This window comes from Gracilinanus agilis, chromosome 3, assembly GCF_016433145.1.
Source record: "Gracilinanus agilis isolate LMUSP501 chromosome 3, AgileGrace, whole genome shotgun sequence".
NCBI lineage: Eukaryota > Metazoa > Chordata > Mammalia > Didelphimorphia > Didelphidae > Gracilinanus > Gracilinanus agilis.
In genome coordinates, this window is record NC_058132.1 from 55,374,881 (window position 1) to 55,400,331 (window position 25,451).

At 45.2% G+C, this 25,451-nt stretch overlaps 2 protein-coding genes across 2 annotated transcripts in view; one reads left to right on the forward strand and one right to left on the reverse strand.

The window, feature by feature from the left end:
* Nucleotides 1-4,263, reverse strand: part of LOC123240993 (aflatoxin B1 aldehyde reductase member 2-like) — a 15,572-nt gene extending 11,309 nt beyond the window's left edge. Inside the window, exons 1-3 of the mRNA XM_044668703.1 lie at nt 3,992-4,263; nt 1,152-1,339; nt 454-558 (exon numbers count right to left, since the gene is read on the reverse strand). Coding sequence (XP_044524638.1) covers nt 454-558; nt 1,152-1,339; nt 3,992-4,208 — 510 coding nt within the window. The 5' untranslated portion in view covers nt 4,209-4,263. The remainder of the gene's footprint in view (nt 1-453; nt 559-1,151; nt 1,340-3,991) is intronic.
* Nucleotides 4,264-4,480: 217 nt separating this feature from the next.
* On the forward strand, nt 4,481-25,026 carry SLC66A1 (solute carrier family 66 member 1). Its single transcript, XM_044671298.1, has 8 exons — nt 4,481-4,558; nt 16,597-16,791; nt 19,990-20,119; nt 20,917-21,004; nt 21,697-21,839; nt 22,341-22,433; nt 22,975-23,160; nt 24,417-25,026. The coding sequence occupies exons 2-8, from the start codon at nt 16,616-16,618 to the stop codon at nt 24,498-24,500; spliced, it is 900 nt and encodes a 299-aa protein (XP_044527233.1). The 5' UTR covers nt 4,481-4,558; nt 16,597-16,615; the 3' UTR covers nt 24,501-25,026.
* The last annotated feature ends 425 nt before the right edge of the window (nt 25,027-25,451 follow it).

Here is a 25,451-nt window from a genome sequence, read left to right on the forward strand (position 1 = left end):
GACAACCCTCCAGACCAGACCAGGGAAAGAGAGACCATGAGCCAATAATACACGGGCTGGGGGCTCAGGCCAGAATGGAAGTCTAGTTCAACTCATTCCTGGTACAGATGAGGAAAGTGAGGCACAGAGAAAGGTAGGAAGTGGCAGAGTTAGGATTTGAACCCAGGTCCTCTGTCTCCAAAGCCAGGGCTCCTTTTACCACCTCCCTCCAGGGGATGGTGGTGGCAAGGACAAAGGCTTGGGTGACATGGGGCCACTTGCTCCCTTCCCTGGTCCTTGGTTTCCTCCCCTGTAAAATGAGGGGCAGGTATAGATGTCTCTCAAGCTCCTGGCAGGTCTGACCATCTGATAGCAGAAAGGTGTCCTGCCCTCGGGTCAAGGGGAACCTAGTCGAGAAGCCCAGAAGAGTCCCCAGGAGGCCCAGCATCCTCCCAGGCTCAGAGAGATTCTCACCTGGTACACAGTGGGGAGCACCCAGCCCTTGCTCTTGCAGAGGGTACAGATTTCAGCTACTTCCCAGGAGGCGTAGTTAGAAAGACCGAGCTCTACAAACTTACCCTGCAGGGGAGAGAGAGAGACAGACAGAGAGAGACAAAGAGAGATGGAGATACCATTATCAGGTCAGGGCTGGGACCCTGCTTCAAGGTGTTGCCCTTCTATTTTTACCTATACTTGTCTCCTCTGTTAGAATGGGGAAAAATGAGGGCAGCTAAGTGGCTCAGTAGATTGAAAGCTAGACCTGGAGATGGAGGTCCTGGATTCAAACGTGGCCTCAGATACTTCCTGGCTATGTGACCCTGGATAAGTCATTTAACCCACCCCCATTGCCTAACTCTTACTGCTCTTCTGCCTTAGAATCTATACACAGAAGGTAAGAGTTAAAAAAAAAATGGAATAGAATGTCTTTGTGAGTGGAGACTGTCATTCATCTCCAGCTCTAGCACAGTGCCTGGCACATGATCAATAAATACCTCTTGAATGATTGATTGACATTCGAAGGACCCAGCAGCTCTGTGTTCTAAGGGTCCTCCCAGCTGTGACATTCTGTGTCCTAAGGGTCCTCCCAGCTGTGACAGTCTCTGTTCTAAGACCCTTCCCAGGTCTGCATCCTAGTATCTAGAGGGCTCCCCCTCTTCATCCTTTGCTCTCACCTCCTTGTGCAGATCATTGCAAGCCCGTAGTGTCTCCTCTATGGGGGTGCTGTGGTCTGGCATATGCAGGTAGAAGAGGTCCACGCGAGGGCACTGTAGCCGCTGCAGTGAGGTCTCTAGCTGGGACCGGACACTCTCAGCTCTGAGAGACTTCCCATCCAAAGGATTGGCCTTGGTGGCAATTTTCACTGGGGAGAAAGAACATGGTAGGAGGTGGCAGAGATTGAGTTCCATTCAAGCAACAGCTAGTAATTCCTCTGTGGAGCCCTATCTGAACAGCTTACTTTTTTTAAAACCTTTACAGTCTGCCTTTGAATCACTTCTAAAGGGGCAGCTGGGTGGCTTGGTGGATTGAGAGCCAGGCCTAGAGACAGGAGGTCCTGGGTTCAAATCTGGCCTCAGACACTTCCCAGCTGTGTGACCCTGAGCAAGTCACTTAACCCCCATTGCCAAGCCTTTAACCACTCTTCTGCCTTGGAGCCAATACACAGTATTGACTCTAAGAAAGAAGGTAAGGGCTTAAAAAAAGAATCATTTCCAAGGCTGAAGAATGGGATTAAATGACTTGCCCAGAGTCACACATGTAAGAAATGTCTAAGGCTACATTTGAACCCAGGACCTCCCCTCTCCAAGCCTGGCTCTCTATCCATTGGGCCACGTACTCACCCTAACTATTGACTTTAAAAAAAAAAAAAAAAAGGATTGCATTGATGTCCTTTGTTTTTTATATCCTCATACTTTTTCCCAGTATCCTTAATTCCCCTCTCAGAGATTCATCTCATGTACCAAAGAATACGTGATACAGTGAATAGAACTCAGCCCAAGTTGGGTGTGGGCGTAGGGAAAGAGGTGGTGGAAATGAAGGGTAATTAAAGGGCACTGATTAGCAAGAAGGTGGAAAGATTACTCAGGAATCATGGGAACACAAGTTTAGAGGTAGAAGGCTGATAGAGGCATTTGGTCCAAACCTGTCCCTTTACAGGTGAGGAGAACTGAGCATTTACCCTTTCTGGCTCTCAGTCTCCTCATTTGTAAAATGGAAGAGTTGGGATCTGAAGACCTCTAAGGTCCTTCCATCTCTAAAGTAACAGATCCTATGCCTGGAAATATCAAGTGCTTTCTCAAGGTCACACTGAAAGAGATTTGAACCCAAATATATAAGATCCTCAGTTCTAATATTGAATTCCAAACAAGATGAAATAGGAAATGCCGAAATGGAATACTGTATAGGCCAAAGTGGTAGAAAAAATCCCTGGGCTGTAAATCTGGTCCCATCTCTGCAGCTGTGTCACTGTGTGACCTTAGAGAAGCCATTTCAATTTCTCTGGCCTCAGTTTCTTTCTCTGTAAAATTGGAATTGTTGTGGCTGTTCACTTGTGTTTAGTCTTGACTTCCTTACTCTGGGGTTTTCTTGGCAAAGCTACTGGAGTGGTCTGCCATTTCCTTCTCCATCTCATTTTACAAATGAGGAAACTGAGGCAAACAGTTAAATGATTTTTTTTCAGGGTCGCATAGCTATTGAGTGTCTGAGACTGGATTTGCACTCATGAAGATGAGTCTTTCTTATTCCAAGTCCAGTGCTCTCTCTCTCTCTCTCTCTCTCTCTCTATTGCACCATCTAGATGCCCAGTAAATAGGCAGAGGAACTAGAAATGATATGGAAGTTCCCTCAGTTCTGACATTCTGCTTTCAAAGGTCCATTTGAGTTCTGGTAATTTGAGTTCTAAGGTTTTTTCCAGGTCTTACACTGTATAAATCTGAGATGGCAGCAGCTCAGGGAACTACTCAGGGAGGGAGGAGTTTGGGGTGAGAGTAGGAGAGTAAAACTGCAAGAGAGATTAGGTGGGGAATGGGGCTTATTCACTCTGCTGAAGTGTACCAGCCCCGATCCAGCCTCCCAGTAAGACACCCCAAGTCCTATTCAGGGCAGGGAAGACTCTGATTGTTTTTCCTCCTCCCCCACTGGAGTCCCTAAGTAGTGCTACAAGCTTGAGACAGAACAGCCCAGATATTTCCTCTCCCTCTCCTCCATTCCCAAAGGTTCTAATCTAAGAGCAGTCCCAAATAGACCTCCTAGTTCAAAGTCCTTCACCTGGCACGCATGAAAAGCATGGAGAGCTCCTGCCCCTGCCCCCTCCAGGAATATTTCATTTCCTTACAGGACTCTTATCTCAGCCTGGATAAGCTACTAAGGAGCTACTGAGGGCATGCTGCTAGCCAAAGGGTGACTGACATGATGGAATTCAATTACTGCTGGGGCGAGGGTCAGGCTCTGAGGGTGCTTTGGATCTGGGGAGCAGGGGCTCTCTAAAAACCACCGGGGATGCGCCACAAGTCAGAATGCTTGGGGCTGGGCCTGAGGATCGGCTGATAGTCGAAGGCAGAGGCTATTCTGGGGAGGCGGGAGTGACCAGGGATTGCACTGTTCAAGGCAAGAAGGCAGCACCCTCAGAAATCGGGATACAAGACCTCAGGACCCTCCCGCCAGGTGGAGGCTGGAGGCGCAAAGGGACAGGGGACCCAAAATGCCATGTTTTGGGAGGGACAGAGTAGCGGGGAATAGAAAGCCAAGATCAAGGGGTCGCTGGCTGCAGATTGCCATGGGGATGGGCTCTCAGCCTCGGGACTCAGGTTGGGGGTTAATGCTTAAGGGGCTATTGCCTAGACTGCAGCATGGGGTGGAGTTGGCTGAGGTTGCAGCGCCTCAGATCCTACCTGCAGAGTCTGGCATTGGGTGAAGGTGGGGTTCAAGTAGTACGGCTCTGGGTGGCGCGGACCCCAAGGGCTGGGCAGAGGCCGGTGCAAGGGGTCCAGGCAGGGCAGAGAACAGGCTGGCTTACCTCTACTGCCGCCTTCGCCCAGGCCCAGGCCCAGGCTACCCAGGAAGCTCTCGGACTGGCCGTCACCATAGACGAAGGCCGTGTCCAGCTCGCGGTGGCCGCGCTCCAGGAAGACGTGCACGGCGGCCTCACTGGCGGAGCGGTCCATGCGCCAGCCCATCTCCATCGTGCCTAGCACAGAGGCCGGCCGGGCCAGAGCTCGAGCCTTCGAGGACATCACGGCTAATGCACGCGGAGAGCTCGGGGAGGGGGAACCACCAGCTGTGAGCTGCAGGGACTCCTCTACACCAGTTGCTGGATGCTTTGCGTCGACTCCAGGCTCCGCCTACGTGACGTCACGCAGGGGCGGGGAGGGAGGGGCAAAGGCCGAACGGTCGCGGATCCCAGGGCCCGTCTGCAAGTAGCCTGGCGGAGAAAAAGGGGTGAGGAGGAGGCACCGCAGGCAGGCACCTCCCGGAGGGCGGGGCAGTCCTAACTGGTCAGGTGACCGGAGCCTGCCGGACACCCCGAGCCGGCCCGGGCTGCCAGAGGCTGTCCTGCTGTCGCCTGAATCGTCTACCTGCTGCGGTATGTTGGGGGTAGGGAGGGCGGCTAGTCCAAGGCGGGGCGCCCCTAGACTCTTGGAAAACCCCTCCCCCCATCCTCCACTCCCCTCCGGCTTCCCTGGGCCATTGCCTGAACTTGCCGGGGGGGGCTTTACTTTCTCTTCTTTCGGAGGAGCTCCAAGCGCTTTGAGATCCGGGTCTTGGGGCTTGCGCTGGAGAGGCACGTATGTTGATGCCCCGCGTGCTCCAGTACTGGAGCTGGATGCTCCTCGGACCCCTTTGGTCCAGCCCTCGGGCCCCAGGCGAAGAGCAGGTAACATCCCCTCACCCCGCGGCCCCCACCTCGAGCCTCTTCGGCATCTGGGGCTGGAAGGAACCTTAAGAGAACCTCTGGTCCAACACGTTCCTTTTTCAGATGAGGAAACTGAGACAGAAAAAGATTTATTTGCCCAGGGTCGCCCTTAGTTAGAATTCCAAGCTAGGTCTTGTTTATGTAGAGTCACAGCCTCCTGGGCAGGGAAGGGCAAGGAAGGACTGAAGCTGCCCAGCCAGGTTATCATTTATTTATTAATTGTTCATTTCTTTATCTCCTGGAAGGGACTCAGGAATCTGGCAGGGATGGGAGAGCAGTTCTGGGGACCCAGGAGTCCTGAACCCCTTGTCTTCTCACCCCTATTCTCCTCTCCCTTCCATCAGCCAAGCTGGCAATTAGTGAGCATACCTAAGCTGTCAGGTAACCCTGTACAGGCAAATTGCCAAATGTGTGGTAGCCATCTGGTCATCTAATATGGAGTAAAGAGGTCCTACTGGCTTATCAAGACTTTTTAAGCAGTTCTATCCACTCCCAGGTCTTTGCCAAGAAAACACTCAAGGGGATCCCTAGGAGTTGAACGACTGAAAGGACTGAATAATCATCAATCCAGGACTGGGAGAAAGCCTGCCAGTTGATCAGACAACATTCATTAAGCACCTACTATGTGCCAGGCACTGTGCTAAGCTCTAGAGATACAAAAAGACCAAAGATAGTCCTATCCCTCAAGGAGCTTCCAATCTTATGGGGGACACAACAGATAAAAACAAGCTACATACATAGGAAATAATTCACAGAGGGAGGACACCAGTCATTTCTGGGGGCTCCAAGGACCTGGCCCTAGAATTTTAATCTTGCATGATAAATGACTGGATACACAACTCTGTATGCCCTGTGAGCAGATCCAGCCCCACTTTGTGAGATGTCAGTTTAGAGATCCTCCCAAATTCCATTGTCATCAATTCAAATGAGGTCACCATCATATCAACAAATTATCCTTTATTTATTACTATGGCTATGGTTTGAACATTGTTAAAACATAGCTCTTATCCCTTAAGAATAGGAGCCATCTTTTGCCTTTCTTTGTATGTATGCACAGTATCTGGCACTTAGTAGACATTTAATATACTGCTAGTGATGGAATGATAAATTGATTTAACCTCTTAGTGCCCCTAGAAGCTCTTTTCTGTTTTGTTTTGTTTTTTTAATTTTTTAAATCCTTACCTTCTGTCTTAGAATCCATAGGTTCCAAGGTAAAAGAGGGATTAAGGCTAGGCAATGAGGGTTAAGTGACATGCCCAGGGTCACACAGTATCTGAGGTCAGATTTGTACCCAGGTTCTCCCTTCTCTAGGCCTGGCTCTCAATCCACTGAGCCATCTAACTGTGCTCCACCCCCAGCAATTCTTTAAGGAACTCAGTTACAAGTTAGTGATCTTTGATTGAAAGTGTTTCCATCTCAATATTTCTTGTGGATAAATAATAAGTAACATGAAGTTACAAATTCTCTGAACAAGGTTGGTTACTTGACTAGGTAGGAAATCCCCCTGTCCCTAGACCCTGGGTTCCCATTGCTGAGACTGACTCAAATTGTTCTCTCCTCTCACCACAGATGATTTCACTTTTAGTCTATATTAGTGGTGTCAAACTTAAATAGAAATGGAACTACTAAATTATATGAAATGATTTCTGCCTCCCTATACAAACCCAGAAAACCACATATTAACATTATCTGTGTTCTGTTGTATTTTTACTTATTTTATTAACTATTTCCCAATGACATTGGGCAACACTCAGGAGTGTTGTCCATCAAATGTGCAGATATCTCTGGTGTCTATGATAAATGAGTTATCCCTTGCCTTTTCTAGAGGCTAGACAGAGATATCAAAGGCAGAGCTCTCCAGAATTTAGCCCAGGTCAGTTGGGTATTGGGGGCTGACCAAGGATTTTGGTATTGGACCTAGGTTTCTCTACGTGCAATGGCTGTGTTCAGGCAGCATCCTGATGAGAGCCAAGGTGGGGATGAGCATTGTGGGACATTGTACCATTGGGTGTTGGGGTTGAGTGGTTACCATGGCTTTCTAGTTATTCCAGGGCAGATGCACAGAAATGGTCCAGACCCACACAGTTGGGGAAGGGGGAGTTTACGGACTGTGTTGAGAGCTCCTCCAAAAAGACTGCTATTGATTCTGTAGAAATGAAAGGTGGTGAGAAAAGGGTTGAGGATATGAATGAAAACCATTTTATTAAGTACTGGCCAGTGGTCTCCTTGCTGTTCCATGAAAAAAAACAACACTCCATTTTTTGGTTCTGGGGATTTTCTTTGGCTGTCCCCCATTTCCTCTCCCTCCTCACCTCTGCCCATGTCTGACTTCCTTCAAGACTCAAGTAAAATCCTACCATTTACAAGAAGTCTTTCTATCCCCTCTTAATTCTATTGCCTTTGATCTCTTAAGCATAGTATTTCCTGTTTATCCTGTATGCTTTTTTGCGGGGTACATATTTGTTTGCTTGTGGTGTCCCCTATTAGATTGTCAGCTCCTCAAAAGCAGGGCCTATCTTTTGCCTTTTTTCTATAGTGCATGGCACATAATAGACTTTTTTTTAAACCCTTATATTCTGTCTTAGAATTTGTATTGTATTATATATTGATTTCAAGGAAGAAGAGAGGTAAGGGCTAAGCAATTGGGGGTTAAGTGACTTGCCCAGGGGCACACAGCTAGGAAGTATCTGAGGTCACATTTGAACCCAGGACTTATTAAGACTCTTCTTGGCTTTGTGACCTTCTGCAAAGTCACTTAATCTCCATTGCCTAGCCTTTATTGCCCTTCAGGAGTTTCAGGCACAAAAGGGTTAAGTCCTTCAAGGCTTATTTTCTGGTTCATTCTGCTGAAATGGCTCTGAAGAAAACTTATCTAATATTGCTTGGAGTGAGATACCTGATAATACTGAGCCTTCTTAGATCTCCAGAGAGATATTGGAGAGGGAATTAGAGCTCCAGACCAGTACCCTTGGAAGGGACTGTAAATTATTCAATTGCAGGGAGAATATAGTGAGTATCCACTCTGGGAGAAAATCCTTAGCTATTAAATGGGATAGGAGGGGGAGATTTGAGCTTGATGATCTCTGAACTTTTATTCTGTGTTTTTATGAATTTCCAAAGTACAGAACAGTTTCCAAGGGTCAAGTTTGCTGCTGTCTCATACCAGTTTGGGAAGAGACTAACAATACTGGACACTGCCACTACACTTCAGGGAAAATCCCATTTTTTCTTTTACTCAGAAATCAGACTTTTGATGTATCCAGAAAGCAAAATAATGCTCTGAACTGGTCTCAAGGCCTCTGGAATCTCCCATACTTTTTAGTGTTCTGAGAAAGAAGAATGAGACAAGAGAGAAAAATAGCAATGGCCTGAGGCTTGATACAGAACTAAAAGCCTCATAGAATATAGAGCAGGAAGGATCCTAGAGGGAGTAGTTCTCCCTGCTCCCTCCAACCCCCACCTTTTGAGGAACAAGCATTTTTTAAGAGCCTAACTGGTTTTCTGTTTTGTTTTCTAGTGCAACACTTTTTTTTTTTATAAACAGTTTATTGGATAGAGTGCTCATATCTAAAATATATTTTAAAACTTTGTCACATTCCTAATGGAAATAGATTTTAAAACTAAAGGCATTTAAGTCAACTTTCAGTTCAAGGTAATTGAAAGAGCACCACATCTGAAGTCTTTCAAACCTGAGCCTGCACCTAACTACATGTGTGAGCTTGAACAAATCATTTCACCTATTTAGAACTTATTTTCCTCATTTTAAAGTGATTTCTTTTTTCTTTTCTTTTTTCTTTTTTAAACATTTATTAATATTCGTTTTTAATATGGTTACATGATTCATGCTCCTCCTTTCCCCTTCACCCCCTGCACATCCCCCCACCCATGGCCGATGCACATTTCCACTGGTTTTATCATGTGTCATTGATCAAGACCTATTTCCAAATTGTTGATAGTTGCATTGGTGTGGTAGTTTCGAGTCTACATCCCCAATCATGTCCACCCCAACCCATGCGTTCAAGCAGTTGTTTTTCTTATATGTTTCTTCTCCTGCAGTTCTTCCTCTGAATGTGGGTAGCGTTCCTTTCCATAAATCCCTCAGAGCTATCCTGTGTCATTGCATTGCTGCTGCTACAGCCATTACATTCAATTTTACCATAGTATATCAGTCTCTGTGTACAGTGTTCTTCTGGCTCTGCTCCTTTCGCTCTAGTGCAACACTTTTTTTTTTTTTTTTTAATTTTAAACCCTTAACTTCTGTGTATTGACTTATAGGTGGAAGATTGGTAAGGGTAGGCAATGGGGGTCAAGTGACTTGCCCAGGGTCACACAGCTGGGAAGTGTCTGAGGCCGGATTTGAACCCAAGACCTCCTGTCTCTAGGCCTGGCTCTCAATCCACTGAGCTACCCAGCTGCCCCTCTAGTGCAACACTTTTTAATGTGACTGAAGCTTCAAGAGATAGCATCAGAGAAGCTAACACTAACAATCACACATGCAAAAGGATCCTGCCAAAGGTGGTTGGTTGTTTTGTGTTTTTTTTAGTTAATTAATTAGTTATATTTTGAGTTTTGTTTTCTCTCTCCTTTCCTCCCACCCCCAAACTATTTGTGTGGAACCCTACAATTCATATTTCCAGATATCAATTCTTTCTCTGGAGGTGGATAGCATCTTCCTTCATAGGTCCTTTGTAGCTGATTTGAGTGATCCTGTTATTCAGAATAGCTTATTGTTGTTGTTCATTTCTGTCTGACTTTTAGTGACCCAATGGACCATAGCACACCAGGCACGCCTACTTTTTAAAATCTCCCTAAGTCTGTTGTGAAAGGAAATTCTTGGTTCTCTTTGTCTATTCTGAGTTTACACTTGTGAAAAGTGAATCCTTTATTCTCTTTGCCTAGTTGGAGTTAAAACTTTGGTTAACAATAACTTAAGTACAAGCTTGAACTAAGTGGAGGAGCTAGCAAAGCTAGGTGTGAAGCCAACAAGATTCTTGAAAAGCTTCACTTTTTTTCTAACTCAAACAGCCAGAAACTTTTGAATTATTTTAAGAGTTCACACACTCAGAAACGTGTGGATCCAAAGATGACAACTCAGAAACTCCCACAGACACTGCCCCTGGGCAGTGCTGGACAATTTGGAAACTGTGATTGGCCCCTGTGAAAAGGAGCAGGGACAGGAAACCACCATAAAAGCCACAAAATCTTTGGGCTGGGGCAGTCTGGTGAAGGCGAGTCTCATAGAGAGTGTCTCTTAGAGGTAGTCTTCAAGGGAATTTCACTGGAGACTGTGGCTTGGATTGGGGCTTCAACTTAGATTCTGATTCCTGACTACTTGGTTGGGTGAGTGAAAAGGGCTGACTCCTTTCCTAGTTTCCTAAGAGACTAGCTTCCATCTTGGAGGAGGCCTCATAGTTACTCACTACTGGCCCTCCTGGCTGAGGACTAGTATAGGTATTTTCTCTAACCTCTCTCACATTTCTCTACTTTTTTGTTTCCCCTCTATTTTGTAAATAAACTTCTGACTTGAGATATAACTTTGGCGATCACGTTATTTCATATAATTTAAGTCCAATCACTGAATTTAACCGTTACACTGTTCAAGCTCATGCTTGATGCATTCATAGTTACTCTTTGAACAATATTGCTGTTACTGTATATCTTTTCTTGGTTCTGCTCATTTTATTTCTCTTTATTTCATGCAGGCCTTTCCATATTTTTTAAAAATCAACCTGCTTATCTTTTCTAATAGAACAGTATACCATCACGATTGTATACCACAATTTATTTAGCCATTCCACAACTGATGGGGCACCTTTTCAATTTCCAATTCTTTGACTCCACAAAGAGAGCTGCCACAAATATTTTAGAACATGTAGATTCTTTTCCTTCCCCCCCCATCACTGAACAACAGATAATGGGGGTTCAGAGAATATACTCAGTTTTATAACTCTTTGGCCATAATTCCAGATTGCTCTCCAAAGTGATTAGATCAGTTTACAGTTCCACCAACAATTATTAGTGACCCCACTTTTCTGCATGCCCTCCAGCATTTGTCATTTGCCCTTTCCCCTTTAGTTGGAGATGACTAAACAACAGCTGGATCAGATTTAGCCAATTTGATAGGTGCCTCAAAGTTGTTTTTAATTTACATTTCTCTAATCAAGAATGATTTCGAGCATTTTTTCATGTGACTAGATAAAACTGATTTCTTCTTCAAAAAACTTTGTTCATATCCTTTGACCATTTATCAACTAGAGAGTGACTTATATTCTTAACAATTTGACCCAGTTCTCTCTATATTTGAGATATGAGATCTTTATCCAAGAAACTGCCTATAAAACAATTCTCTCCCAATTTTCAGCTTTCCTTCTCATCTTGGCTACATTGGTTTTGTTTGTATAAAAACTTTTAAATTTATTGTAATCAAAATTATCCATTTTCTCTCCTACGATGTTTTCTATCACCTAATTGTTTTTTTAATTTGTTTTTAATATTCCTTTTTTTAAAAATTTGGAGTTCCAAATTACCTCCCTCCCTTCTGTTCCTCTTCCATCCCTTGTGAAGGCAAGCAATAAGATATCAGTTATATATGTAGTCATGTGAAACTTATTTCCATATTAGCCATTTAGCAAAAAAAAGAAAAAGCAAGAAACATAAAGAGAATGGGGGGGAGGGGGGAATATGCTGTAATCTGTATTTAGAGTTCATTAATTCTCTTTCTGGAAGTGGATAGTATTTTTCCTCCTGGGTCCTTTGGAATTGTTTAAGAACTTAAGAATTGCAAATCTCTTAACAGAGTACCTGGCACTTAATAAGATTTATTTAAATATTAGTTATTGTTACTATTATATGCAGATGAGGTGGTGCTGTGGATAGAGCACTGGGCCTGGAGTAAGACCTGAGTTCAAATTTGACCTCAGATACTACCCCTGTGACCCTGGGCAAGCCACTTACACCCTTTTTGCCTCAGTTTCCTCACTTGTAAAATGAACTGGAAAAGAAAATGGCAAATCACTCCAGCATCTTTACCAAGAAAACTCCAAATGGGGTCATAGGAAGTTGGACATGACTAAACATCAACATTACTGTTATCATTATTATTGTTATTATTACCAGGTAATAATGTGCTAAAATGCTTTACAAATATCTCATTCGGCTTTAGAAAGCCATTTAATCCAATTCCTTTATTTTCCCCTGGTGGAAACCAAAGCTCAGACTTGAAGTGACTTGTCCAAAGTCACTTCACCAAGGTAATAAGAGGCAGCACTGGGGTTAGAATCCAAGTTTTTTGACTCAGCTCCAATGTTGTTTTATGTGTTGTCTCCTCTCCCATGAGATCGCTCTCTCCTTTGAGAAAAGTTTTGCCTCTAATCTTCTGTTTGAGTCTCTTAGCATAGTGCTTTGTACCTCGTAAGTGTTTAGTAATAATGTTTCTTCATCCATTCATTTTCTCCCTAATAAGAACAGTAATAACAACTGAAAATCATATGCTGTTTTAGGGTATGCAAAGCGCTATACATTCGATGTCTGATTTGACCTTTCAGAGGCTGATGCCATTATTAATATCCCCATTTTGCAGATGGGGAACCTGAGGTAAAGAGCTCTTAAATGACTTGCCTTGGTGAGTTGTTTTGGAGGTGGATTGGAAGGACTCAGTTCTTTCCATTCCCAAAGTCTAGCACTCTTTCCACAAGACCATTCTGTCTCAATCTCTAAACTATGATTATTTCTTGTGATCATTCCTCCCTAACATGTTAGGAAAAAATGAGAGAGGAAATGGAAAGAAAATCTGGGAGGGTCCAGGTTCAAGGCTGGGGGCTCTCTGTGCTTGCCTTTACTGAGGACCTTTACTGAGGATTCTTTCTCAGAATATGGGCTCCAAGGGCATTTGGGTGGCTTTGTGGATGGATACTGCCATATGATCCTGGGCAAGTCACAGAACCCCCATTGCCTACCCCTTACTATTCTTCTGCCTTGGAACTGATATTAGTATCCATTTTAAGATGGAAAGTAAGGGTTTAGAAAATAAAAGAAAGAGAATATGGATTCCAGGAGGATGGAAAGAATCTCATCAGTCCCTGATCGGTCCCAGGGTAAGGCTCAGTTAATAGAAGCCCTCTAAACATTACAAACATTATAACTTACTTATCTATAGCCCTTTAAGATTCACTGCAATGGATTTAGATTCTGAGGGCATGAGTTCAAATCCTGTTTCTTCTGCTTACCATCTTCGTAAACCTGGAAAAGCCATTCCCCTTGTCTGGACTTCATTTCCCGCTTCCGTAAAGTGAGGGGGTTGATCTGAAGGCCTTAAAAGCTCTGACCAATGCAATGCCCACTCACAATTCCAGAGCCTGTGGCTCACCTCTTGATGGACACGAAATGGACCAAGAGGTCAGACGGAGTCATACTTTTGGACTTTTCTAATTTCAGATTTTTTCTTTTTGCTTGATTCCACTTATTCATTTACAAGGATTTCATTTTCTCTTTTGTTTTTGTTTTCCAGTTAGGGAGAGGGAAGGACTAGGGAGAGAAAATAATTTTTGTTTAATGAAAAAAATTTTAAGTTTTTTTTTCTTTTTTTTTAACCATTACTTTCTGTCTTAGAAGAACAGCAATGGCTAGGCAATAAGGGTTAAGTAAGTGACTTGCCCAGGGTCACCCAGCTAGGAAGAATCTGAGGTCACATTTGTACCCTGACTCTTTATCTACTGTGTCACCTAAAACTGACCCTTAAATTCAGTTTTGTTTTCTTTTTTAAAAGAAGGGCTTGGGCTAGCTTGTTTGTAGGATCTCTCTCTGGATAGGTTCTAGATTTGTTCTATTTTTGGATAGAGTTCTAGATTTGGGTCTAGAAGAGGCCTTGGGGGCCAGCTAGCTGAATCCCATCATCTTAGAGATGAGCAAAGAGATTCTTCTGACACCCCACCACCACCCCTTGAGTCCTTCCCCAGCTGAAAGGTAACTCCGCAGAGGGACATCCCAGCTGCCTTGGGCTCCCACAGAGTTCTTCAGAAGTTGAGGGTGAAGGGGAAGCTGCTTCTGGGTTTCTTTCACAATCAGACACAGTCACATGACTCCAACCTCAGCAGTTTCTTAGGGTCAGGAGACCAGGGATGTCTCTGGGAGAGGGTTATCTGCAAACAGTGGGGGATCCCATAACCCAGGTGAAGAAGGAAAAAGAACCTGTGAGAGAGCCGGGACTGAGGGGAAATAGCCCTCCTGGCTTGGGTGGAGAATGGGGTATCCAAAGGGCTCAGGCCGGGTGGGGAAATTAAGAAACTGCTTTTATAAGGTAATGAATGAGATGGGTTTTGGACAGCACTGAGCATCTTTTAGAGAATTTTCCCTTCTAATGCAGATAAGACCTTAGAGACTATTTGACATCAAGTAACTTGTCTGGAGTCACAAAGCCTGTGTGTTAAGAGGGGCCTTGAACCCTTGAGGGTTCTCGGTAATAAAATAGCCAACATACAGAGCTCTGTTTGTTTTATTTATACTCTTATTTGTTTTTGTGATTTCCTATGTCAAAATATCTACTCTATGAGAGCAAGGGCTGTTGGATTTTTGTCTGCTTTTGCGTTGTTTTTCTTTTTCTATCCCTAGCATTTAGCATAGTGCCTGACAACACTGTAGGAGCTTCCTACTTCCTACTGGTTGACTTTTTTTAATGTAAATTTAGTCATGAGTCCTTTGGAGTTGTCTTGGATTATGGTATTGCTGAGAATAGCTAATGCTTGTTGACTTGACCAGACTTGACTTTGTACTCTAGCATGCTAAGATTTAAGTTGTTTGTTTGTTTTTTAACCCCTCACCTTCCATCTTAGAATCAATGCTGAGTATTGTTTCCAAGGCAGAAGAGCTAGGCAATGGGTTGCCCCAGGGTCATGTAGCTAGGAAATTTCCGAGACCAGATTTGAACCCAGGACCTCCCATCCCCAGACCTGGCTCTCTCTCAATCCACCTAGCTGCCCCTGATTAATTTAACTGTTTAAAAATCATTTGATCATCCTTATCACCCATGAAATAGATATTTTCATGACCTCCATTTTACAGAGGTCTAGGGAAATGATAACTTGCTGTGGGCCAGCACAGGGGGTAAGTGGCAGAACCAAGCCGTAACTCTAAGTCTGTCATCCTTTCCACTGTCCTTTAACTGCAGATACTCAGGAGAAAGGTGAGTTATGACTCATCCATCAGCTCTGTGCCCGGGACCGATTACCTCCTTATCCCCTCTAGACCTGCTGAGCCCTGGTGGCTGTTAAATCTGCTTATTCTTGGGAGGGCTCAGGAGTTGGTGGTTGGTTAGAGAGTAGATGAGGTCAGGTTTTGGATATAAAGAAGTGGCCTTCTTGATTCTCTTCCTTCCACTCCCCAGGACTGGAGTCTCTCCTCCCCCTCCCCCCCATCCCAGGAGACTTGGAGACCCTCCTGCACTCACCTGGAAGCTCTTTCAATAATAATAATCACCAATAGCATTCATAGAGCACTTTACGGTTTGCAAAACATTTAACATGTTATTTCTCTTGATTTCACACTATCCCTATAAAGTAGGTATTACTAGAGATGTAGGCATGATAATAAAACTAACATGATTATTATAAATAATATATTTACATATTCTCTAATTAATATGACTATAGAATAATCAATCATTGCTATATAGTATAGAATATATTATTTATACATGTAATATATTTATATAATATATAATTATATCTTTAAATATGATATTGATTATAATAATTATTATAGTAATAATAATACATTAGATGCCAATTAATATTATAATAGTAAAATTAATACAAAATTAGATAATATTTTTATTATATGATTATAAAATTATATAATAAACTTTTAATTAAAATTTTATATAACACATTAAATTAATACATTAAAATTAATCTTAAAATTATTTTAATTTAAAATTTATTTTAAAAATAAATTATAATTAAATTAAAAATTATATATATAAAACAACAGCAACAATACATACGTACATACATACATACATACATACATACACATATATATACACATATATATGTATGTATATAAAACATGTGCTAGGCACTGTGCTAAGCACTTTACAATTGTTCTCTCATTTGGTCTTCACAGCAACCCTGGGAGGTAGGTGCCTTTATTTATTTATTTATAAGACCTTCTGTCTTAGAGCTGATACTAAGTATCAATTTTTTTTTTCAGTGTTCGAAAAAGGTTTTATTTCTGAAAATACAGTGAGATCAGTTGATCCTGAGAACTGTGGCAATAAATGAAGCTGAAAAAAACAACCACAAAGGAATAAGTCTACATCGATATGTCACAGAAAGAGCAAATGCGCTCACTAGCTCTGCAGGCCCATTTTGTACAAGTTCCTTTAGTAACATTACTCTTTAAGAGTTTGTTCAGTTTAGGGGTTAGAACGAATATATATTTGATCACAAATGCGCATTGATACTAACTATTGGTTCCAAGGCAGACGAGTGGTAAGGGCTAGGCAATGGGGTTAAGTGACTTGCCCAGGGTCACCCAGCTAGGAAATATTTTAGGCCAGATGTGAACCCAGGTCTTCCTATCTCCAGGCCTGGCTCTCTATTATTCACTGTGCTACCTAGCTGCCGTTATTAAACCCATTTTACAGAGGAGGAAAATGAGTCAAATAAAATAAATATCAGGCTTGTCTATATTAAATCCTTTGATCCTTTCAGAATCATTTCTGCCACCACAATGGTGTGGAAGAACTTTGGCTCCCGAGTGCTCAAGGCCCAGAACTTCTCCAGCTGTCCCAATGGCTCCCGCTGGATCTGGGATGTGTTCAACGAGTGCGTCCAGGATGGCTGGGACCTCGCCAGTGTGGTCCTCGGTCTGACTTCGATAGTCTGTTTCGTTGTTTCTACCTTCCCGTAAGTGGAGCCCCTGTAGTTGGCAGAAAGCGTGAGACTTGCTCTGAGCCGGGGATGCGGGGGCCCTTCGTCCGGGGATCGGGTGCTGGGCCAGAGCAGAGAAGAAGCCTTGGGAGAGGGCAGGCAGGCCCCAGCCCCTCCACTGCCTTCCTCTGCCTTCCTCTGCCAGGCCAAGGGGAGAAAGCTTGAGCCCTGTCCTGGTCAGCCCTGAGAGATGGAACTGGGACCAGGTGGGAGGCAGTCACCAAGGATGAGGTCGAGTCTGCGGTGGAATGAGCCCCTTTGGGGGGCTGCAGTGTTCCCCGTTAGACCCCTGTGTGTGAGGGTTGTTGGAGCAGGAGAGTGACCTCCTCCTCTCTGGCCTCACTCCTTTTGTGTTAAACAGTTGACAGAAGGAGGTTTACTTAGCCAGAGGAGGGGGCGAATAGTCTGATCTGGGAAGGGATGCTCATCTGAAATAAAGTCTTGCTGCTCCAGCGAGTGCCGCTTCTTCTACTGTGGTGGTCCAGGTCCGAAGCCTCAGGAAGGGGCTTGTAAAGTTGAAAAGATTCAGGGGACCAGGACGCCGACTCAGTGGCCTCAACCTCAGTCCCCTGAGCCAGTCGGATCTCCAAGACAATCAATATATTTTATTTATTTTTGATTCAAATAGATTTTATCTTCCCAATGACATGTCATAATTTTCAACATATGTTTTCCAAAATTATAAGATCTAAAAACCGTCTCCCTTCCTCCTTCCCCCCACCCTACTCGGAGATGGAGCAATTTGATCTTGGCTGTGCATGTATTATCAAGCGAAGCATCCCATTCTTTATTTTCTCCATTAATTTTTCTCAAGTGTGAGCAATATCTGTCTTCTTTTACAACATGACAAATATGAAAATATGTATTTTATGATAATACACGTACAACATCTCTTATTTCAAAAAATGAGTCAATTTTAATATATTTTATTTTATTTCTTCATTTTCCATTTTTAATTAATTAATTTGCACTATGGTTGCATGATTCATGTTCTTTCCCTCCCCTCGTTCCTCTTCCCTCCCAGAGCCGAAAAGCAATTAATTCTACTTGGTTTTACCTGTAATGTTGTTCAGTCTTAATATTTTTTAAAGAAAAATTAGACTAACCCAAGGGCGGGGGAGGATACTGTACCCACCATGTCACACACCGCCCATGGTGGGAAAGTCCTTGAGGTCTTTTAGATCAGGAATGTCAAACTCACATCAAAATAGGGGCCACTAAACCATACTTAAGGACCATACATGGACTTAGATAATTATTCTGTTATATCATAGCAAATCATATCTACATTTTATTATATTTTAATTTTGTTAAATCCTTTTATTGGTAAATAGGGTTTATTTTGTTAAATAATTTTGTTAAATATTTCTCAATTACATTGGAATCAGATTTAGGTGGCCCATGAGAGCACCGTGGGCCCTGCGGGTCCTGGGGTCACATGTCTCACACCTCTGCTCTTGAGATACTTCCACCACCCAATAACCTTTAGGACTGTTACTGGACAGCCGTGACATTCCATCTACATCAGTCCTTCCATCCAGTCAAGTCTACCCCTCTGGCCCCTCTTCATCCACTCTTCCCACTCGGTCCCTGAGACTACCATCCTAGGCATGGACCTTCCTTCCCCCCTCCCTGGCCCAATGCAATGACCATCTCACAGGCCCTCCTGCTAACTCTTCCCCTCCAGTCCTTTATGCAGTTGTTAGATTAGTCTTCCTTCTACAGAGAGGTAGTTCATCAGTTGAGTGCTAGGCTTTGTGTAAATAGAAATTAGCTCTATCCCATTAATAGTCAAAAATCTACTCAACCCAGGCGTGCTAATGATGTCACTCCCAACTCCCTTAGTGGGGAGGGGAGACGAGTTACCCACACGTGACAATAAGTAACAAAATCAAGAATAAGGGACTGCCCTTTGGGCAGTCCAAATCAATGTAGAAACTGCCATTTGTCCATTTGAATTAGAGGTGGACCACAGGAAGTGATGAAAGACACATTCTCTTTAAGTAAGTGAGTGAACTTCCTGTGGGGGCAGTTGTCGTCTGGAACTAGAGGAAGAAGCATCTCCTGAGACCACAGACAGCTTATGCTCTGTATTGTCACGTGGGTAAGTTAGGCTGGCTTCCTTGGCCTAGCTGGGCCAATTCTAAACTCTGCCTATCCGGCTGTTGGGCCTTGCGGCTTACAGCTTCATTTATTTAGACCTCTAACCTCCCTCTTCTCTTTATCCCTACTTACCTTCCTGATTGTAAATAAACTCTTCAACCCGATGCTGACTTGGGTCTGATTTAATTACGGAATCAACTTGAATTGTTGATTCCTGGCGGCCACATAATTTTAATATATAGCTATAATAACTAAATTTTAATTCTTACATTTTTTGGCGACCACGAAGGGAGCATAAGCTGTCTGTGGTCTCAGGAGATGCTTCTTCCTCTAGTTCCAGACGACAACTGCCCTCACAGGAAGTTCACTCACTTACTTAAAGAGAATGTGTCTTTCATCACTTCCTGTGGTCCACCTCTAATTCAAATGGACAAATGGCAGTTTCTACATTGATTTGGACTGCCCAAAGGGCAGTCCCTTATTCTTGATTTGTTACTTATTGTCACGTGTGGGTAACTCGTCTCCCCTCCCCACTAAGGGAGGTGGGAGTGACATCATTAGCACGCCTGGGTTGAGTAGATTTTTGACTATTAATGGGATAGAGCTAATTTCTATTTACACAGCTTCAAGGCAGAGGGGCTGGTTCAGATCCCAGCTCTACTCATTATTTGTGTGGCCATGAGCGGTTCACTCGACTTCCCTCGGTCTCAGTTTTCCTATCTATTAAATGGGGTGGAAGCGGGGGGTGTTGTGAATAGGTGGGACCAGATAGCCTCTGAGATTCTTTCCAATTCTGGTTCCATTAGTCTTAATCTTGTTCCCTGTCTAAGCCTCAGTTTCCTTGTCTGCCAGATGAGAGGTTAGAGTAGAAGTCTTTGAGGTTCCATCTATGATCCTTTGAACCCAAGTACAACTAGCTCCTTTGATCCTCTTCAGTCAAGTGGAGGCAACTCTTACGCCCCTTGAGTACCACAGAGGGCCTGGGGGAAGACCGGTTTGGGTGAGGAAAGAGCAATTCTTGTTTGGTGAACTGAGTCGAAATAGGGTGATGGCCTTCTTTGTCTTCCTCAGCCAATTCGTGAAGGCCTGCAAGACGTGCAACATGGACCAGGCCTTATCCATCTGGTTCCTCATGGGTTGGATAGGCGGGGACTCCTGCAACCTTATTGGCTCCTTCCTTGCCAATCAGCTGCCTCTGCAGGTATCCCTTCATCCTTGCCCCTGAGATGGCCCTGGCAGGGCAGGCTGGCAGGCAGTGGGCCCTGCGTGGGCCCGGCCTTGTAGGGTGGAGGGCTGGGGGGAAAGAGCCCTGGGCTGGGAGGTCTGTCAAAGCAACAGTGACCTGTCTGGGCTCCCATTTCCTCATCTGTAAAATAAGAAGGTTGTGCCAGACCGTCATTAATGTCTGGGTGATGAGGTGGAAAAAGTGCCAGGAATTCAGAGAATCAAGGAAGGCTCAAGTTCAAATCCTGCTTCAGACACTTAATAGCTGTGTCTACCTCCCTGGGCCTCATTTTTCCTTCTAAGTCTTATTTCCCTAATACTTGAAGGCTTAGAAAGGTCTTTCCTCCCAACTACTCTGGGAAGGAGTTAGTGCAAATATTATTATCGGCCTTTTCCAGATCAGTAAAGGGAGGTCCAGAGAGGGGAAGCAACTTACCCAGACCTAGGCATCCTGACTCCAAGTGGAGACCGAGGCAGATCATAGTCCCTCTCCGACATAATGTCGAGCAGAAAAACTCCTATCGCTCTGCTGCCATCTTGGGGATCAGGCTCTCCAGACCTAGCCAGGTTGGTCCTTGTACAAAAAGATATCCAGCCTGGCACCAGGCCCACAGTCCAAGCCTTCCTCACCGGCCCGAGCTCCCACCTTCCCTTTGAGAGCCCAGGGTCATCCTTTCCCCCTTCCTGCTCGCTGTGAGGGGGTCACTGAAGGCTTAGAAACCTATCCGTGCCTTAGGAATGGGAGTCTGGTCATGTCTTGGGCCTTTTTTGCAGACCTACACCGCCATCTACTATGTGCTGGCCGACCTCCTGATGCTATTCCTCTACTTCCACTGCAAATACAAAAACCGGCGCTCCTTAAGTGAGTGGGGGGCAGAGGAGGGGATGGAGAGGGGGACTGGGGCCTGGGAGGGAGAAGAAAAGCTGGCCTATTCTCCATATCCAAAGGAGAAATCTCAGAGACCCTATCTGTGGTTTTGAGGTCTTTATCTTCTAAGATAAGGAGCTTTAGAGAAAGAAGTGAAATCCTTGCCTGGAGCTTCTGGGGCCTTCCCTAATTCTGATTCTCTAATGATTGTCCTCTGCTAATTCTATCTCCCTGGCCCTCATGGGCTCCCCCCATCACCACCTGGTTCCTTGATGAGATTAAATTCTTCCCCAAAAACTTTTTTTTTTTGTTTTTTTATATTTTTAAACCCTTAACTTCTGTGTATTAACTTCCTTGGTGGAAGAGCGGTAAGGGTAGGCAATGGGGGTTAAGTGACTTGCCCAGGGTCACACAGCTGGGAAGTGTCTGAGGCCAGATTTGAACCTAGGACCTCCCGTCTCTAGGCCTGGCTCTCAATCCACTGAGCTACCCAGCTGCCCCCCCCCCCAAAAAAAAACTTTTTTGAAGGCTCCCTAATTTCAGTTTAAACTCCCCACTCCCCTCACCCATCTTTTTTCATTCTCCCAAACTTCCACTCAAAGGTGTGTCCCCAGCTGTTCCCATGCACACCCTCATTGAACAGGCCCAGGCCACAGCCCTAATCCTCAATCTTGTCCTGTGTCCAGTATCAGCCCCCATCAACACGACCTTCCTGTTCATCTCCTTCGGGGCAGTGGCAGCCAGTCCCCTTGTCCTCCAGTTCAGCCTCTCCACCCCACAGGAGGTCTTTCGGAGTAGGACCCTCCTGGGTTTGGAGCCCACTGATAAAGTAAGTCCCAGAGGATGGGAGGGAGTTTGAGAGGAAATGGCCTTGAATGGGGGAAGAAGTAGAGATGGGTCCACTCTGAGCCCAGACTTTATCTCTGGTCTACAATGCTGCATGAGCTGTTGAGCCGTGGGACTCCCTAAAAAGAGGCAGGTCAGTCAGGGTGTTCCCCAGCATCCAGAAGGATTTGAGACCACCCAAGATAAAGCTTTACCCTTGGAGTCAGACCTGGGTTTGGATCTAGGCTCTAATATACTTGTTGGGGAGATTATAGGAGCGTAGATTTAGGGTTGTTAGCAGAGGGGACGTCACTTCAAATCTTGGCTCTGTTACTTACTCCCTCTGTGGCTTTGGGCAAATCTGGTAACCTTCATGGGCTTTAGTTGCCACGATCTCCTCAATGGGGGGCTGGGCCTGGGTAGTTGCTGAGGTCTGAGAAATGTGAGTTTCCTTTGGGAACGCTGGGATTCCTAACAGCTGGGGCCGTCTCCCCCCTCTCTCCAGGGCTTCACCAAGCAGGAGATTATTGGCTTCATCATCGGCTCTATCTCCAGCTTGCTGTACCTGGCATCTCGTCTGCCCCAGATCTACACCAACGTAAGTGCTGGGAAGGACTTTGTGGGCAGGATGCCAGCTCTTGGCCTCTGTGTCCCTCCAGACCCTCTCAAAGGGCCCTTCCAGCTCTCCAGCTCTCTCTGGAGGTCTGCTCTGGTCTCTGGACTACCCAGCCAGGGGAATGGGTTTGTCATCAGTCAGGTGGGCCTCTTCCCCTCCAGGGTGAGTCTGGGTCTACAGGGTGGTGGCTTCCTTTCCCCAAATGGCCTAGACACCCAGGGGGCCCCAGAAAGGGAGGCCAGGAGATCAGTTGGGATTCCCTGACTTCAAGAATGAACCAGAACTCTGGAGATGGGCCCAGTGGCCTGGCTTCTTGGGGATTTTGCCAGTCTGTGAAGATGTCTAGGGGAGGTGAAAAGGGAGCCTGCTCTGGACTGGAAATCAGCATTCTTGGGTCCCTTTCTCCTTGAAGCAGAGCCAGTGAACACTGGATCCTTTCTGGTTCTGTGGCTGTGCTTGGTTTAAAGGGCACGAGGCCCCATGGATGGGCCCCGGCTCAGCTGACCCTGTTCTGCCCCTCCAGTTCCAGAGGAAATCTACCCAAGGGATCTCCTACTTTCTGTTTGCTTTGGTGATTATGGGCAACACGACATACGGGCTGAGCGTGCTGCTGAAGAATCCCGAGGCTGGGCAGACAGAGAGTAGCTTCCTGATCCATCACCTGCCCTGGCTCATCGGCAGCCTGGGTGTGCTCCTGCTGGACGTGATCGTATCCTTGAGCCACCGAGGGGGCAGACGGGATGGGGCTATGCATTGGGGGGGGGGGGACTCCCACGGGGGTTTGAGGCAAGCTAGAAAGGATCGTGGAAACGCAAATTCTGAAAGGTAGTGTGGTGTAGGAGATAGGGAGCTGACCAAGTTCTAAGTTTGAGTCCCACTTCTGACACATATTGGCTGTGCGTCCTTGGGGAAGAGATCTAACCTCTCACTGCCCCCAGACAGCCTCCCGAGTCTCTTAAGCTGCAGAGAAGGTGCCAGCCTGCACTGAAAAAGGGAGTTTATTTGTATTATCATCATTTTCCATGTAGCATGAGATAGGTATGAAGGAGGGGCGATGGGCATGTGGAACTGGGTTCTTTAGGGACCAAGTTGAGCATAGCCTTCATTTCATTTGAGTAAATCATTATTGGATGGATCAAATGCTAGGGAGAAGGGGGAGTCAGGAAGAACCGAGTTCAAGACTAGCCTGTGACATTTGCTGCCTGTGTGACCCAGTTCAAGTTCAACCTCTATGAACTTCAGGATTTCCCCAGGACTTACTATTAAGACTGTAAGTTTCTTGGGGACAGGGGCTGTTTTTGCCTTTTTCTGTTGTCCCCAGCATTTAGCACAGCGCCTGGCCCATAGTAATAAGCTTTTAATAAATCGTTGTTGGCTTACTAAGCCCCAGGGTGGTTGGGATTTTGGCAATAAAGGCAGCTGATGGAATCATAGACCCATCATCCTGCTCATGTAAGTCTTTACTGAGAGCCCAGCATGCAAAGGGAAGTCCTTGGCATCAGTCCTGCCCTCAAGGAATTTGCCTTCTATTATGGAGAAAGAGGCATAAACATATATGAAGCAAATACGAAATGATTTTTTGGGGGAAGGGAAGATTACCCCTGGCAGGAGGGATATAAAGATAAACAAAGATAAGTAATAGTCCCTGCCTTGTAGAATTTGCAGCCAAACTCTAGGGGACTAAGGCACAAAAATAATACTATTTCCCAATAAGTGTGTGCAGAAAAATGAATTACAAAATAAGTGTATGCAGAGAGAAGCATCTCTGAGGTCAAGGCTGGAATCTGGAAGGACTTTCTGGAGGAAGGGGCATTGACTTGCACTCTAAAGACTTTTGAGAAGTAGAGGAAATTCCAAGATTAGAGGACAACCTGAACATGAGGAAGGGCTCAACCTTATCCAGGAGCAAAGCAGGGAGATGAGCCAAACCCTCGTCTGGGACAGTCCTTGACTTTTGTCCTCCAGATTTCCATTCAGTTCTTCATCTATAGAACTCCACACTCTTCCTCCCTTGAGAGGGAGCCCCTGCTGGGCCAGAATCCTAGCTGACCATGTGCCAAGGCCAAGGCGGAGCCAAGGAGGACCAAAGGATCAGGCAGACCCCAAGGAGAGGAGTTCAGAAGGGAAGCTGTGGTGCAGCTTGTTCACTGGCTGAGATGGGTTTAGGTGCTAAGGATCTGGGGTTGGGGGAGGACTTTGGGAACCCTGAAGCTCTCCTGTCTCTTGCTGCCCTCCTGCCAGAGTCTTCTGCTCTCTGATCTCTGAAAGCCTCTTTCTCTCCTTCTATGAACCAGGCCCTGCCTCCTCAAGGACTAGACCCCAGTGGTTCCCCCAACTTTGGTCTTGGGCACCCAGGCAGGGCAGGATAAACAGGGATTTGTGGTTGGAGAACTTGACTGTTTTCAGTAAGGATCACCAAGATGTTTCCCTTCAAGTTTTCCCTGGTTTTGCTCTCCCTGACCAGGAATCTCCCCAGGGGCTGGCCCCTGGTCCCCAAGACTCAACCGGGAGCTTCTTCTTCCCCTGTATTTTATTCAGCTTCAGACTTACTAGTAAAATTCATCCAAGGGGACAACCCTGTTTCTATTTCTTATTCCACCTGGGGTGAATTTTGCCCTGAATTCTCAGCATGACCTCTGCTGCTCTTGGGGGAAGAAGAATACCAAAGCTCATCCAGCAGACTCCAGGATTTATGTGCTGGAGCTTACAGTCAGGTGCTCAAAGGGCTCCCGGCTTGCAGGGTGGCCAGGATGTGGGGGAGGGTCTTGAAGGATCCTTCTAGGAGGATTGTTCGTGGATGTTGGACCTGGAGAAGAGAACAGAGCTCTTTTCCTGTTTGGAAAGTTGACTTATGGAAAAGGGATTAGACTTTTTCTGCTTTGGCCAATGGAGAAATTGCCCAAAAGCACCCTGCCATTCATGCTATATAAGGGTCAGTCGAAGGAACTAGGGATGCTTAGCATTGGTGGAGAGAAAAAAAAATAGCTAACATTTAACTAA

Excerpts from the sequence above, each read along its gene's own strand:
- SLC66A1 (XM_044671298.1), top strand. The coding sequence starts at position 16,616 with ATGGTGTGGAAGAACTTTGGCTCCCGAGTGCTCAAGGCCCAGAACTTC. Across the intron at positions 21,005-21,696 it reads CAAAAACCGGCGCTCCTTAA|TATCAGCCCCCATCAACACG; the intron begins GTGAGTGGGGGG and ends TCCTGTGTCCAG. Across the intron at positions 23,161-24,416 it reads TGCTCCTGCTGGACGTGATC|ATTTCCATTCAGTTCTTCAT; the intron begins GTATCCTTGAGC and ends TTTGTCCTCCAG.